Source organism: Vulpes lagopus, chromosome 7, assembly GCF_018345385.1.
Source record: "Vulpes lagopus strain Blue_001 chromosome 7, ASM1834538v1, whole genome shotgun sequence".
Classification (NCBI taxonomy): Eukaryota; Metazoa; Chordata; class Mammalia; order Carnivora; family Canidae; genus Vulpes; species Vulpes lagopus.
The window spans coordinates 45305469-45322265 of record NC_054830.1 but is presented as its reverse complement, the minus strand read 5'-3'; the positions used below and the strand labels follow the sequence as shown (position 1 = coordinate 45322265).

Genomic DNA, 16797 nt, shown 5'->3' with positions numbered 1-16797 from the left:
ACTTATATATCTATGACTTGCAAAAACAGCCACAATGTATTAAGTGAAAAAAGCAAAGTCCAAAATCAAGTGCAGAGTCCATCACCATTTTTCTTTAAAAAAATGCACAACATATACTTTTAAAATATATCTTACAAACAATTATGCTTTATATGAATATATATTTGTATGTACATAATGTATTATGTATACAGAAAACTTTATGCATGATCTCAGAAGGATATGGCTAGAGAGTGAGAACCAGCAACTCTTTGGTGCTAAAATTTGATGTAATGAAGAATATTAAGAGAAAATATAAATATCTTACATTGCCCTACCATCTCCTCCCTTCCTTTCCTGCCTTCTCCCCTAAAAAGATGGGGAGTATTTATGTCCTCCTGAGAGTTGGTCCCAATGTTCCCCTTGGAATGAATGTTGCGTTATAACAAGTCCCCATGGTCACAATAGCAAAAGCACAAGTTGCTCTTCTTACTGCTTCCTGCCCTCCTCCCCTCACAGGTTTCCAAACCAGCCTTAACTCTTACCCCTGGGTTGAGAAACAGGTTTATGTGTTTGTGTAGCAAGGCTTGATTCTGCTGGTTGCCTGCACAGAAATTCTGCAGAAATTCATGAGCCAGCCTCATTATCTCCTGCATCTTGGTATCTTCAGCCTATATGTAAGGAGGGAGATGAAAAACAGGTTGAAAATAGGGCCAGGCTGTGGACAAGATAAGGTCAGTAGGAGACAGCACATATTGCTAGGCCAGCAGACCTCATTCTATGACACATCCATCACCTGCCAAGTGGAGTTCTGAAGGTGTGTCCTGAGTGCGTGTTGTGTGAAAATATTGGGGTGCTGCACTGCTGAAACTGCAAGAAGCCAGTAACTTGAATAAGTTTAATAATTCTCTTATGTTCTCTTCCACTAGCTGGCAGATTACAAAAATTATTTGAGAAAAATGCAATACAGAGTGGAAGCTGAGAGGGAATCTCTGGATTCCATTTCTAGCAATTTCCGAAATTTCTGAATCCCCCATTTCTGAGAACAGAGTGAAAGCAGAGCAGAAGCTGACTGATCACTGGTGGTGAGCCTACATCACCCCAGCTCTTGGGCTCAACCTTTTTAATCTGCCTAACATATGCATGTATGCATTAACTTTTGGCAAGAGATAACACATTAGTCTAGAAATATCTTTAGATTATAAATCTAGGCAAATATACCTGTCATATTCCTTTCCTTGTCACCCCAGCATCAAATTTAACCTAAGAGTTAGTTTTTCCATCTGCAAGATGGGATAATACTTGCCCCAGGCATTTCACACAGCTGATTATGTGATTCTCATTTCCTACAGTAATAAACAAATACTCAGTAGTTGTAAAGCATTAGATGCCCCATGATAAGAAAATGGATTAAAACCTACTGACCGATTCTAAACAAGAAAACTTTTAATACAGTAAAAATGAAAGGAGAATTCCAGTAACAGAATCATCCCTCCTATTCATTTAGCCCACGGTAGCCTCCCTATGTCTTCTCATTTATACTACCTCTTTTCAGAGGCCAGAGAGTCTAGCAGTTAGGAAGGCAGGCCCTGAAACCAGACTGCTTAGCTCTTATCCTGGATCTACCACTCACCACTGGATGATGTTGGGCAAGCTACTTAACTCTTCAAGGCCTCCGTCTCCTCATCTGTAAGATGGAGGTAATACAAATGCACACTTCATATGGTTGTCGTGAAGATTAAGTGACAAAATCCATGTCAAGTGTTCAGATGGTAATCACACAATCAATGTTAACTATTGGTTTTGCTCTAGACCAAGGTTCAGACAGATACTCTAGGCTTTGTGGGTCAAAAAGCAAAAGAGAGGACATTAGGCTGGTACCACTAAGAATATAACTATTTAAAAATGGAACAATCATTCTTAGCTAATATGCTGTATAAAAACAGGTGGTGGGCTAGATTTGGTTCATGTCTGCAGTTTGCTCACCATGGTCTAGATAATAATCCTGGGAGAAAACAGGACACATCTGTCAGAACAACTAACAGAAGGAATCTGAGCTACCAGCTTTAACAATCTAAAACGAGCAAGTTTAGGGGGACATTAATAGCAAATCCCCATACAACAAAGTAGATACTACATTTGTCTCCCACTAACAGAGAAAGTGGCATACCTTCCAACTCTTAGAAATCAGAGGCCTTGGGACAGGGAGACCCTGCTGGTTGACAGCAGTAATCTCAAACAGTTCTGTACTCTTTGACTTCTTCAGCTAAAGGGAGACTCTGCTGGGGCTCATGGAAACTAAAGGCTTCATCATGTGAAATGGATTTTACAAGGCAGGCAAGCTCTAAAGACCTCACATAACCAGAAGGTATATCTGCTCTCATCCAGAGTCACACACGCGCACACACACACACTGTTCTACCACCAATTCCAACCAAATCAGGTTACCTATTCGTTACTCTACTACTCTATGGATGGATATCTTTCTTTCAGGAAACTGATGATATTATGAGGCAAAAATAAGGCCAGCAAACTACGTCTTCACATTCTTTACACATAGCAAGGTAAATCAACTTGCTGGTTCTAGTCTAAATGTCAATCAAACTTGGATGACATGCACACTTGTAATTAATTTGAAGTTAGTTAAGGTCCTGACCTACTAGAGGAATTAAACGTATACTTTATTTGTGCCTACTGAAAGGCTTGGCTAGCCTGAATCACATGGTCCCCATGCCCATGGTGGTGGCCTTCACCAAGAACTTCCTTGAGCACAGGGCAGCAGGTATAGCAAATAAGACCTCGACTGCACTATAACTGAGCAGAGCGGGCTCTGCTATGTGTTGCTGGGCCAAGTAGGCAAAGTATTGAACCTCTGGTCACAGTCTTCTCAAGTGGAGCTACTCCAAGTATGACCTATCTCATGTGCTGTCTTAAGGATTAAATGAACTGGTAAATGAAAATTACTCCGTGCCATGCCTGGTGCCCTGAAGGCACTAGCAGTGAGCCACCTTTAGGCAACTCTTCACTGGCAAGTTTCTCTGGCAGCCTCTGGTAAACTCAAGAGACAGAAGTCCATGCCCTGGGACTCTAAAGTTCCCCAAGCCTCAGTCTTCTGATCTGTCAAATGGGAACACCATGACAACTGCACTGGATTTTGAAAGTGAATAGACGCTTTTGAAAATGCCCTGTTAGGCTGCACAGTGCAAAGCACTATTGCTCTACTTCCCTAAACCCTATCATGTCCAGGCCAAATGCTAAAAATGACAAATGAAAAAACGGGACAGAGAGTATAACTTCTAACAGGAGAAAAGGACTTAGAGCAAAGTATCACCTGATATATCCAAATACTTGACCAGATGTCAGCACGCTGCTGAGGACCTCAGAAGTGGGTAAGCCCCAAAATCCCACATGCATTTAGTAACCTGTAGTGCTTAAACTGCCTGGATGGCATCTGCAGAGGACACTGTGGAGCACAAGCCCACGTGCAGGTAGAGCTGTCCAACCTTTGCACCCAGTGTGGTGTGGGAAGGAGGGGAGAATTAATGGACTCTTATTTAAAATCTTAAAACAGAAAAAAAAAAAAAAGAAAAAAAAAAGGATCCCTGGGTGGCGCAGCGGTTTGGCGCCTGCCTTTGGCCCGGGGCGCGATCCTGGAGACCCAGGATCGAATCCCACGTCGGGCTCCCGGGGCATGGAGCCTGCTTCTCCCTCTGCCTGTGTCTCTGCCTCTCTGCCTCTCTCTGTGTGACTATCATGAATAAATAAAATCTTTAAAAAAAAAAAAAATCTTAAAACAGGGAACCCTGGGTGGCGCAGCGGTTTGGCGCCTGCCTTTGGCCCAGGGCGCGATCCTGGAGACCCAGGATCGAATCCCACGTCGGGCTCCCGGGGCATGGAGCCTGCTTCTCCCTCTGCCTGTGTCTCTGCCTCTCTCTCTCTCTCTGTGACTATCATAAATAAATAAAAATTTAAAAAAAAAAATAAAAATAAAATAAAATCTTAAAACAGGAGGCAGGTTATGGGCAATGGAATTTTATAATGTTTCATACAGGTGGCCCAGATATGCCTTATATTCACTTCAGCTTCATGTATTCGCCAATGATATCCTAATAAGAAGAATTTAGGAAAACCCAGGGATCTGCCCCACTCTGGGGAGCAGCAGCCACAGGAGGGGACTCGCTCACCTTCTCGTAGGGAATCTGTAGCAGCTCCAGCACCACGGCGTGTGCACCCATGTTCCGGAGCAGGCGCTGCTGCTGCTTCCTGCTCTTCCTCACAGAGGCACTCTCCTGAACACAGAGTTTGCTGAGTCGAATCAGAATCTGTCAGAAAGAAAGATCCACAGTGTGTACCTCTGACCAACATCTCAGTTCTGAGCTCCGATGTACAGCACAGTGACAACAGTCAATAAAGTTATACCGTATATGTGAAATTTGCTGAGAGTAAACCGTGTTCTCGCCCACCTCAAAAGCGTTTGTTGTGTGAGATGATGGATATATTAATTAACTTGATTGTGGGAATCATTCCACAGGGTATATCTATCAAATTATTGTGTGACATGTTTTAGTGAGATTTCAAATTTTTTTTTGTCAATTATACCTCAGTAAAGCCAGACAATATTTTTTTTGAAAAAAATGAAAGAAATCAATTTTAGAAAACTAGGAAGCATGACTGAGAAAAAACTGTAGGCACTGGTCATGGGCAGGGAGGCAGAAGTGATCACAGCACACTAAACACCTAAAATGAGGGAGATTCCTTCAATATGTAGTATCCCTGTAAATCCATCAAACCAAATCTCAACATGGCTAAGAACATGCTCTTCCAGAGTGTGAAGTGGATTATGGCTTCAACCAAAAGTGGGGTAGTTTCAGAAAGTTCTAAAATGGTGAGACTCAGCATCATTGCCAGGGACTGGGGAAGAGTTTGCTCTGGGTTTAAAAAACAAACAAAAAAAAAAACCAAAAAAAAAAAAACCCACAAAGCTCCCAACCTCCCAACTTTGAACCACATTATGCAAAGAATTCTAAAGAACTAGAGCCCTAATTGGGGGACACTATATGCTGTCCACTGAGATAAAGCCTTGACAATGATATCAATGAATCCTTTGGTCCCTTATAAACCTATATAAATATAGGTGATGGCTGAACCTATAAAAAGTGAGAAAATTGAGGACTACAGATAAAAGTGGCATAGGATGATTTGAACCAAGATCTGAACCAAAAACCCATGTATGTAACCTCTGCAAGCTTCTTTCTCCCTGTTTAACTTTACATGAAGAAAAAAGCTGAAGTGTTTGCACCTTCAGCTTGACTATCAAAAACTGTAGCTCCTTGGAGAATTAATAAAGGAGGGAAAAAAAAGGCAGGAGGCTACTTACCTCTTTCACCACCCTGTAGTTGTAGCTACTGGTGCTCTCATGCTTTTGTGACTTGTTATGCCCCTCCTAAGGACCAAAATAAATGTAAGTGTGGTTTGTTCGGCCCTTGGGCAATAGGTCTGTTTGTTCGGAATGGCATCAGCATTTAGGAAACAATGAGAGTTTGACAGTTTTTCTACAGCCATGCTGGGTTTCAGCCTGAGTCACTTGCTCAACATCTCCTTTCTGACATATCACTGAGGTGGGAGAGGATGATGGCCAGCCTACTGAGAATAGGTTCTTCCCCAGGGGGGTCTGCAAGGGAAATATGGTGCTAATCTACTCAACAACAAAGTCTATTCCCCCACGGTCCAAGGTGACATGGAAGAAGTAGCTAAATTTCCATTTTGCAGCTTATTTCCTAGGAGAATGGCTGTTACTTCAGCCACTTAACAAGCAGATCTCTTGAGAATAAAGCTCATCCTACAATCTGCACTTCTACTGAAAACCAGAGGAGGAAATTCCCTTGTTTGAGGAGCTCATCCAACTGCTCTGGCAGCATGAGCGGCGTTCCACTCACCTCTGTTTTCTTATGTTCATTCTCCCCAGAGGCACCATCCATGGCCTCGTCAGGGCCCTGCCCTTTGTAAACCCAGAGCTCCGACTTTTCCACAATGGATCTCAGCTGATCCAAGTCTTGTTTGATCTGTTTGTAGTTGTCGACATCTTGGCTGGTAACAAGCAGCTGAACCTGAACAGACAGGATGTATCAGTGGTGCACAACAGCCTCTTGGACGGTCAACAAAAATGAACACACACACACAGGAATGGCAGCCCAGCTACCTGTTTGAAGGCCTGCAGGACCTCCTGCCTCTGACTGAAGTGCCGAAAGAGCAGCTGCAGGGCCCCTGACACCAGGGGTGGGTAGTCATGCATCGTCAAGTGCAGCAAGACTCGGAGGAAGGTTCTGCCTCCATGGTCATCCAAGTCCAGGGGGGTGTTCTCCTCACTACAGGAGTGCGTGGAAGGGGAGAGGCCAGATAAGCCACACGCACCCTTCTGTCACACAGACTCACCAACCAGTCAGAGTTCTAACCCCACAGTCAACCTCAGCAGGCTTGAGTTTTAATGAGCTTCTGTAATAACACACTACTGTTTTAACTTCAACTATCTTAAGAGGTGAGGGAACAATGAAGATCTCACCACTGTCCAATTGTAAATCAAAGTCCCCACCTTCCCACAGTGACAGGAACTGGCTTTTTTATCCAGATTCCCAGCTCCTCGATTTGAGTGTTCTTCTTCTAGGTCTCATCTATGGTGGGAAAACTGCACACAGCTGTGTTTCTCCTAAATTAGTAGTTGATTTTTTATTTAAGATGCTGTAAGTCTGTGCCTACCAAAGTACCTGTGGTAAAGGACCAGTTGCTTTTATTTCCACCTTCACAGCTAACTGACGTCTCAGTCTATACTACGTCCACTGGTCATGCACTTAGATATGGCAGTGTCAGGTTACTGTAAAAGTGCTCAAACGATTCCTCTTTTTTTTTTTTTTTTTTAAAGATTTTACTTATTTATTCATGAGAGACAGAGAGAGGCAAAGACACAGGCAGAGGGAGAAGCAGGCTCCCTAAAGGGAGCCCAATGAGGAACTCAATCCTGGGACTCCAGGATCTTGTCTGAGCTGAAGGCAGATGCTTGACCACTGAACCACCCAGGTGTCCCTCCTCTCATGTTCTGTACTTATGTCCCAAACTGGCAGCAAGCAGTCTGCAGACCCCACTTTGAGGAGTGTCGCCACGAATCACGACAACCCAGTGTCCTTCAACTGAGATTAATTAGCAAACTGTCAGAGGTTATCTCAGTGTCTATGATAACTATGTGTTATTTATATAATTAAAAAATTATTGACCAAGGCCTGGATCAAGTGGCAGACCACCGCATAACTGAGCATTGCCACTCAATGATTGTGGCTATATTATACTTACAATCCAACGAATGCCAAATGTTGAGACCTTCATGCTTGCAGGTTAGCAAGAAAAGCACGGAGAGGACTTCACAGGAAAATATTCTATTCATGCTACATGGTCCAAAAAGGTGTGAAGACAATTTCACTGATGCTCAATATTAGAAAATGATGGGAAAGTTGAGATACCACAGAGCACACGGGAATATAATCACGCTGAACTCAATGTACTCTGTTTCAGAAAAACATCTTTCATCATAGCAAATAATATTGCTATTTCGAATTTCTTTGGTTTTACATTAAGCACTGGGGTAGACTGCCAACATTGGTGTCCTCCAGTAAAACAGATCATCCTGGTATATACCTCCTTATGTAGGCCCCTCCCACAGTGACAGGGCCTTCAGCTATGTGATCTGCTTTGACCAATAGGATATTAGTAACATGATAAAAGCAGATTTGATTAGTGTTGTATACTGTTGGCCTATCCTGTTGGGATCTTTGCACTTAGAGCCAGTCACCATGCTACAAAGAAGCCTAAGACATTCCTGTAGAGAGAGAGGAAGGGAAGGAGAGAGAGAGAGAGAGAGAGAGAGAGAGAGAGAGAGAGAGAGAGTTCCCAGTCTTACATATATTTCTACCAAGGAGCCAGAAATTTGAGTAAAAGAACCTTGGATGTGCCAGTTCCAATCACCAGCCCCAAAAGACTGAACAGTGGCCAGTAGATAAGCCATCCAGCTTAGCTCCCCCAGTCAACCCATTTAATTGTGAGATGTACTAAAAGGATTTTAAAAAATCCACTAAATATCTGGAGTAGTTGTTACACAGCAATAGAAAACTGAACCAAGAATATGTATATGAAAGAAGTATGTGGGGGTGCCTGGGTGGCTCAGTTGGTTAAACACCTGTCTTTGGCTCAGCTCATGATCTCAGGGTCCTGGGATGGAGCCCTGTATAGGGCTCCCTGCTTAGCAGGGAGTTTGCTTCTCTCTCTCTCCCTCTGCCCCTCCCCCTGCCTGTGCTCTCTTGCTCTTTCTCTCTCTCTCAAATAAATAAATAAAATCTTTTTAACAAAGATCTATGTGCATAGGGTATTTATAACAGCTGTGGCTATTCGAGTCTTACAGGTATTTTAGTCTCATAATAATGTTTTAAGTCAACATTGAGTAATCTGATCTTTTAAAAAGGGGGATCATGCATTCATCTAATGTTAGAGACAAGGTATGTTTTTGTTGTTGCTGTTGCATGGTCTCTAAAGAGCTCAGAGACAAAAATGGCGTCCACCAGCAGCAGAAACACGTGATCTTGCTAACCTCACTTTGTTTTCAATTCCCTCTTTCTTTCAACTCTATTTTGCACCATTAAAAAAAAAAATCTTTTAATACATGCACTTGGGGAAACCTACTTCCATTCTTTCTATCCCAGGCAGGAAACACACACAGATATTCACACACAGACACAGCCAACTAATATCATTCTGACCTGAGCCGATAAATAAACTAAACCCAAAGGCTGTTTCCTAGAAAAATGAGGGAAAAGCCTTTTAGAGCTACACAAAAGGAGGCTTCCCAATCTTAGAACCACCTACAAAACTGAACACTGAAAATATACTTTCCTTCCTCCAAAGATGCCTTCTGCTTGCTCTTCAATGTGTTCAAAGTCAAGAGTACCTGGAAAGTTATAGAACATAGTTTCAGATATAGAAAGGCCTAAAAACATAGGCTGTTGGTGAACTTTTCTAAAAATAGCCTGTCCCTGCCTATAGGTTAAACCTCAAGTCTTTCAGAATCTTGTATTATAAAGCTGTGAAGCCAGGTCAACCCATATCACACTGTCCAGTGGCTCTGGTGTGCACTGTTCCACATTTCTGCTGGTTTTCTATCCACTCATGATCCACTTAGTAGAGCAGATGACCTCATGCCAAGGAAGCTCAGGCCTTGAGAGGTGAAATTGTGTCTACCACCACCTTTCCCTTTATCACTATTTCCTGGGCAGGGAAAAACTTCCATCATGAGTAAAAGTTGCTAGTGGACAATAAATTTTTTTTTGGCATTTCATGTAACCACAACACTACAACTCTCAGCTGTCTTATGACTAAGAGACTCCAAGATGGAAGGAAACAAGATCTAACCCAGAAGAGATCAGAACTCTTTCAATTATTCCTCTACCCATAAAAGGTAACTCCTAGGATTTCATTCTCCATTGCAATATACTTCAAAATATTAGTATTTTATCCTTTCTGTAGAATGTACTATTGGAATCCTCAGTTTTTATTAGACTCACACCCCATTCTATGGCTGAAATCCCATTGTGGAATCACTAACCTGGTACATTACTTGGCCCCTCTTGGCTGCTGTTTCCAGAGGATGTTTCCGAAGTCTGGGAATTGCTTTCATCAAACTCTCTCTTAAATATACACAGGAGGCAGGAGATCCTATAATCCAATCTCACATTCAAAATAAACTAAAGATTCAAGTGGAAATGGAAACAGATTGGTTACATTAGCATACCACCTGTAACACTCTGCCAAGCCACTGCACTCTGGCTGGGCCTGGTATCTGCTGCATCAATTACCTTAAGCACTAAGTGAGCCAAATATTTGGCTTAGATTTCAACAATTACTTTAACAACAGACTTCTATGGAGTATATCAAGTCTGTCCATAGCACCTTAGCTTCTAGTACAAACTTTAGCACCCTGACAATTAATTTAATAATTGGAACAATAAATCACTCACTCCCTACTCCATCCTCTATAAAACATGACTTCAGCAACTATTAAACGCAACTCTGGGCCCTGAGAAGGGTGAAGTTAGCTGCCTTAATTTAAAAGAATTCACACAGAAATACATGCATGCTTTTACTACTAGAAATTAGCAAGGTCCATATTTTTCATTTCTGATGGTTTCCTTTGATTTATAAAACAACTCTTGGGTTCCTTCTTCATTTACTTCTTACATTCCTTTGCCCTCTCTTCTGAAGCAAGTTACATTTTCCAGTTGTTGCAAGAGCCAAAAGAAAAAAGAAAAAAAAAAATCAAAACAAAAAAACCAACTGCTTGGCATTATTTGAGGACCTTACGGACATTTTCCCTTCCATTCTCTTCTCGTCTCTGCCTTGCCCTCTTGGTGACCTTACTCAATCCCAGGGCAGTCACCTCTCCCAGACTGCGATACTACTACCTTGGCTTGCCTTCTGAGCTCTTGGTCATTGTTTCCTACTGATTACTGGACATCTCATCTGGTGTCTTGCCAGAGTCTCAAACTCAGTATTGTACAAAACAATGTCAGTCCTGCCCAAGTTCTCTCAACCTCAGTCAACCTCAGAACATCTACTCCTCTGTCTCTGATAAAAACATCTAATCACAGACTAAGTCCTGTTGGTTCCACTTCTACTGGATCTCTCCTACGATTTCCCCCTGCTCACATCCTCCTTAGCTCCTGCCTTGCCATCACCAGATCTACCTCCCAAAGGTATTTATTCTTATGTCAGTCCCCTTTATGAAAATTCTCAAAGGCTCACTATAGAACTAGGTCCTAACACTTTAGGAACCCAGAACTCTCTGGAATCTGGCCTGGTCCTCCTTTCCAACCTCATTTCTGACAACTTCCGTTCCACACACTGTCTCTGCCCACGGGGAGTTGCTACTGGTCCATGAGATGTCATGCCCTGGTTCAACCTGCTCCAAGTTCAAGGGGACTTGAGAATGTCCCCTCGGTTCTATACTACAAATCTCGTTCAGGTATAAAAGCACAGATAAAATCTATCTCCTCTGTAAAAACCTTCTCTGGTGCTTACTAAATGTGATCATATGATACACCCCCTATGTCCTAGGAGAATACTTTTTTCAGTTTTACTTCCTTTTTTTTCCCTATTAGACTATAAATCTCTTATGGGTATAATCTCTGTTCAAATCATCTGTGCATTTTTCTGAGTGCCCAGCAAAGTGCTTTACGTATGGTAAGGGGGAAGTATTTGTTGAAACAATGACTCCACCAACCAGTTGTTCTAAGATGATGACACTGAGAGGACCTCAAGGGTGTGATCAAGTTTTATACTGCATCACTTCTGATACATGTTCATGATACTAACATACTTGGGACGCATACGGCATAGCCTGAGAAGTGCTTCTCAACTTTTGGTTAGGCAAAAATTCAATGAGGCTTCTTCTAAAGTCAATCTTTACAGCATTATTTATTTGAGGACTCTCATTGATGCTTTCAAACTATTGGTAAAAAGTGACTTCAGACTCAAAAAACAAATTCTTAAGTCTATAATAATTTGTAATCACCTACTACATGTTCTGGGGTTGGCAAGAGGCAACATGAGACAAAAGAGAAAAAAAAGTGGTAACAGCATTATTTTCATTAAGGAGCAAATGATTTTGCTGATGAATAAAAATTAGCAGAAAGAGGAAAACACAGACAGTCAGGAGATCAGGAGGGTTCTCATACCTGAGACCAATCCCTGTCCTCAGTAGATTGGCTCCCATACCTCCTTTTGCCCATGCAAGGCCTTTACTCCTACAATTATCCTCTCTCCTATGTCAACAACTTGTCCTCTCTCTAGCTGACCATTCCATTCATTCCATTCGGCATACAAACTTGCTATCATCTCTCAACTTAAAAAACATTCTAACAAAAACTTCCTGTTACCAACAATCACCCTCAGGCACTTCCCCATTTTTCTGTTCATTTTATAGCAAATCCACTCAAAAGAGTTATTTGTACTTACTCCCCCACTCGGATTCAACCTCTCCCATTCCCTCTTAAATCCAACCTACTCCAAAACCTGCCAAGTGTACTCCCACCTCAAGATCTTCTCATTGTTATTACTTCTGCCTCAGAGACTTTTCCTAGATATCCACATGCTAGCTTCCTCACTTCATTTGGGTCTCTGATCACATTGCCTTACTAGAAAGGCCTTGTCTGACAACCCCAACAAAAATAGTATCCCTGGCTTCCTTCCTCCTGGCGGCCTCCAACCATCCTGATCCTCCTTTAGATTTTAGCATCCTTAACACTTACCACTCTCTGACACAGTATACTTGTTGTTTAATATACCTAAGAGTCCTACCAAAATGCAGGTTCTTTAGAAGCAGGAATTTAATCTATGTTGTTCAGTCTGATCTCCAGTGCTTAAAAGTACCTGGCACAGAATCAGGTTCAATAAATATTTGTTGAATGAATGAATGAAAAAGGGAAGGGAGGGAGGGAGGCAGGTGTTGCCAAGTTCATGGAACCTTAAACTAGTTATGAACAATAAGCAAGGAACCCAGCTTTATGTAGAAGCATAACCAAGTGAATTTTAACCAAAAGGAGCAGCTTGGGTGAAGCCATAGAGGCCAATGATTATGGAAAGCTAAGGCAACTACAGGAAGTTTTGTCATGGCTGGAGGAACAAGGCACATTGGGGAAGAGCATGAGATGACAGGAGAAGGATAAAGACAGCTAGTTCATAAATGGCACTGAACAATGAGCTAAGAATTTACCTCCATTCTCTCCCTAGAAAGTCTAGGGCTTTATAAGAGCAGGGAGGGGCATGATCCAAATGGTAACCCTGTGAAGCACACTTCCCACCACCCCTGGCTGATGGTTACCTGGAGTATTTCGATGATCTTCAACTTGGTGTCCATGACCATGATGTCCTCCTTCTCTGGCTCTGCCTGTTTCACATTGCCTTCAGGGGCAGCAGCCATGGGAGTCATGGGTAAAAAGCCTCCTCCCCGGAGCACAACCTGGGTCATCAGCTCTCCAACCCCATGGATGGACCGCATTACATTACTGCCTAGAAAGGGTCAGGACAGACCTCAGTCATGACAACATTCTGGAAGAGTGCTCTGAGGCACCTGGCAGGGGGAAGAGACTCAAGACATATTATTTAACATGTCCCTGTTCTGACACATTCTCAAGACCCTAGGAACCAGAAAAGGTTAATACGCATCAAAACTCTGGGGACTCAGGAGTAGCAGAAAACACATGGGTTTTGAAATCCCCCAAGGGACATTTTTGTGTATTAATTCACCTGCCAAATTTTACTGGTCACTTAGCATATGTTTGTTGCTATACATGATAATAGGGGTATAGCAGTAAACGAGGCACAAATTAAGTGCTGCTATGAATACTAATCTTGAGCACACTGGATTACCTCTGAGGCTCAGTTTCTTCATCTCTAAAATGAGAATAAAGGAGCTCAGTCAGAGGATGAGATGGTGAAAAATATGTGAAATGACTGATCACAGGACCTGACAGATGGTGGGAGATAAGGAGATGTACTTTTTCTCTTCTAGCTGTAGAGACAATCTCACTAATTATCCAGACACGGGTGCCTAGTATGTGCCTACTCTGACCCTAAAACAGAGGAAAAAACAAACAAAGGCAGATTTTTCTATTCACAGATTGGAAATACAAACCTGGGTTTTATTTCATCATATGCTAAATCATCATTGATCACAACACATCAAAAATGAGGACAGGACACATGTTATTAAGAGATAAGCATGCAACTGGTTAGATAACTTTCAAATGGTTTGGCAAAATAGACACCCAGACTCATACATAGATCGAAAGGAATTTGAGCAAAATGTGAATAATCAAGGACTCAAAGATCTACAGGTGTCTGCTGTGCTATTCTTTCAGCTTTACTTTTTGTTCGAAAATGCCCATAATTGGGGTGCTCAGTCAGTTTAGTGTCTGCCTTGAGCTCAGGTCGTGATCCCAGGGTCCTGGGATCAAGCCTCAAGTTGGGCTCCCTGCTCAGTGGAGAGTTAGTGTCTTCTCTCTCTGTCCCTCCCCCCTCTCCCCAACTTGTGTTTGCTCTCTTTCAAATAAAATCATTTTAAAAAAGGAAGAATAAGAAAATATCCAAAATGAAAAGTCCAGAAGAAAAGGACAAGGGAAGGACAGGAACTCACTGGGAAACACATGATACAAGTTAGTAAGGGGAGAGTCTGGGAGGGCATGTCCCTGGGGTATGGGTGCCAGCAAATCCTACTCCTCCACTTTGCCACAACATTCTTACCTTTATTCTCTTCTCCTTTTGCCATTTTGCTAATGGGGAAGATTGTCGTCACGTGCACACAGTCCAGTATGGCCAGGAGGATTTTCGTTAATCGTAGAAGGTCAGAGAAGTTGTAGAAACCAAAGTAAATTAGATTCCTAGCCAAATTTACAACCTATTATATCAAAACAAAGAGAGAGACAGAGAAATGGTGTTAAAGTGTACCCTTCAGTTTTATGTGGACTAGTTGATAAATGACTGATTCTGTCCCTCTTTACAGTAAGAGAAGGCGTATACCTTGCTTGCCATTTCTGATCAAATTTCGTTTTATAAGGAGAAAAATAAGAAACAAAAAACTGCACAGCTACTGACTTCTTTTAATAACTAGTTAATAAACAATTGGCCTAATCATGTGTCTGTGGAGCTTCCCAAAGAGAATACAGGGCAAGCCATATTATAGCCAGAAAGCATAGATAACAATATTGCAATCCTCAGAAATAGAACTCCTCACAAGGAAAGGGGGTCTCAAGAGAAACATTTTAACTCAAATGTAATAAGAATTTATATACCTCAAAGGATCTGTGACAGATCTCACAGTCTGTTTCTTTCCTGTTGTTTTTAATATAAAATACAGAGTATACGTACCAGTCTATCATGTTACATGATAGGATTCACCCTGGGTACTTACTCTAAGAGCTTAACTACCATTAAGCCAAGTAACTGCTATCAATTCTATTTTATTCTTGAACAAAATTGAGCTGAATCCCTTTTTTTACAAAACCAGAGTATCATGATAGAAATTACCACATGCTAAAATATTTTCTATTTACCCAACAGAAAAATGACCGATGAAAAGCAGATAAAACATACAGATCATTTCATTATGAGTTACCTCAAATGTAAGCTTGTTTTTCTCCTTATCAGAGAAAGGAAACCTCTGACAAACCACATCTCTTAAATACTCCTCCACAAATTCCATGGTTTGGGCAAACCTCTCCTTAATTTCATCTTTGGAAGCTCCGCTACTATCATAGCTAAAAGAAAAGGAGAGAGAAAAGGAAAAAAATTTTCAAGAACTTTATAGTTAGGCCTTTCTCAGCTGCTCGGCCACAAAGCCGAGAACCCCCCCCGCCCCCCACCAACACTCCTATCTCACCCTCTGTCCTTACTTTATTCTTTCCCCCTTAGCAGCTATCATCAAGATATGTAATCATTTGAGGTGCCTGAGGGGCTCAGTCTCTTAAGAGTCTGCCCTCAGCTCAGTTCATGATCTCAGGGTCCTGGGATGGAGCTGGAGCCCCGTGTCAGGCTCCCTGCTCAGCCGGTATCTGTTTCTTCCTCTCCCTCTGCCCCTCCCCACCCACACCCTCATTTGTGCTTTGTCTCTTGCTTTCTCTCTCTCTCTCTCTCTCAAAAATAAATAAAATCCTTAAAAAAAAAAGCTATATAATCAATTGTCTTATTTGTATCTCTTTCCCTTCAAGTGTAGAGATAGTGTTCTGGTTCGTTCATTGACATGTTACTTAAGGCTGACACAAAGTAGAGACAAATTATTTGTTGACTTTAAAAAAGAGACGACATAAATTTAATCATGCCATCTTTCACATTCTTCAAAAAAAGCAGTATTTGCCATCTACTTTTTAATTTTAAGCTTGATGGGGGGGAAAAAAAAGACTTCATCTTTCTGTTATGATTTAACTAGACTTAACCATAAGTTGTCTGTCTACCCTGACCCAAACATGATGAGGTTTTAAAGCAATATGAGGTCTCGGTGCAGGGAGAAGCCAGACTCACTCATCAATGGCGATCTCCGAGGGAATCTCAGACCAGAGGCGGGCGTATTTCACAGGAGTGACTTGTTCTTGAGGATCTCGGTCCACGTGCATATGAAGCATGAGACGGCAGAAGGATGCCCTCAGGTCATAAGGCAGGTTTTCATCAGACATACAGCGGAGAATGAGATCTACATCCAGCTGGCCTGATATTTCATTGATGGCCAGGTACTGGCGGTCTAGGCACATCCTAGCAAAAAGGTTCAACTGATACCTGGAGAGAAGTAAGGTTACACAAAGAAATCAGAAGTCATTGAAGATGAATGGGAACACACATTAGACAGTTCAGATATCCCCAACTTTCACAGGAGTGACATTGGACACCTGAACGTCGACATGCTTAGATGGCTTCTGTGACCAAGCAGATAAAGGAACAGTTCAAGCTATACCACCAGTCATACATATCTACCTTGCTGAGGTGGAGTAATTATGTGACTATTTGATTCCACTTTGCCCTTTATGAAATAAAGTTTATTTATGAAATAAATGGGGGAAATGTTACATGTAAATGTTACATGTAAAATGCTTGTCTATTTCTTCAGCTGTTTTTTTTATACAGTATATAAAGGCCATGTAGGAAATGTTCAAGATATCTCCCATGTTGAGTCTAACTAGAAATTTTATAACACTCTTAGGGTCTTATCTCATAAGCCTCCTTTTTGACTTTTACATG

General features: G+C 41.8%; 1 protein-coding gene across 10 annotated transcripts in view; it reads right to left on the bottom strand.

The window, feature by feature from the left end:
* ITPR1 (inositol 1,4,5-trisphosphate receptor type 1) overlaps positions 1-16797 on the bottom strand; it is a 319907-nt gene that overhangs the window by 143436 nt on the left and 159674 nt on the right. For 9 of the 10 annotated variants that reach the window (XM_041762302.1, XM_041762300.1, XM_041762301.1 and 6 more), the window contains 11 exons: positions 16087-16338; positions 15185-15326; positions 14314-14467; positions 12893-13080; positions 9620-9758; positions 8911-8965; positions 6179-6344; positions 5916-6086; positions 5357-5422; positions 4164-4301; positions 525-650 (listed from right to left, as the gene is read on the bottom strand). In XM_041762302.1, the coding sequence (XP_041618236.1) occupies positions 525-650; positions 4164-4301; positions 5357-5422; positions 5916-6086; positions 6179-6344; positions 8911-8965; positions 9620-9758; positions 12893-13080; positions 14314-14467; positions 15185-15326; positions 16087-16338 (1597 nt within the window). The remainder of the gene's footprint in view (positions 1-524; positions 651-4163; positions 4302-5356; positions 5423-5915; positions 6087-6178; positions 6345-8910; positions 8966-9619; positions 9759-12892; positions 13081-14313; positions 14468-15184; positions 15327-16086; positions 16339-16797) is intronic. The other variant, XM_041762303.1, reaches the window with a different exon arrangement.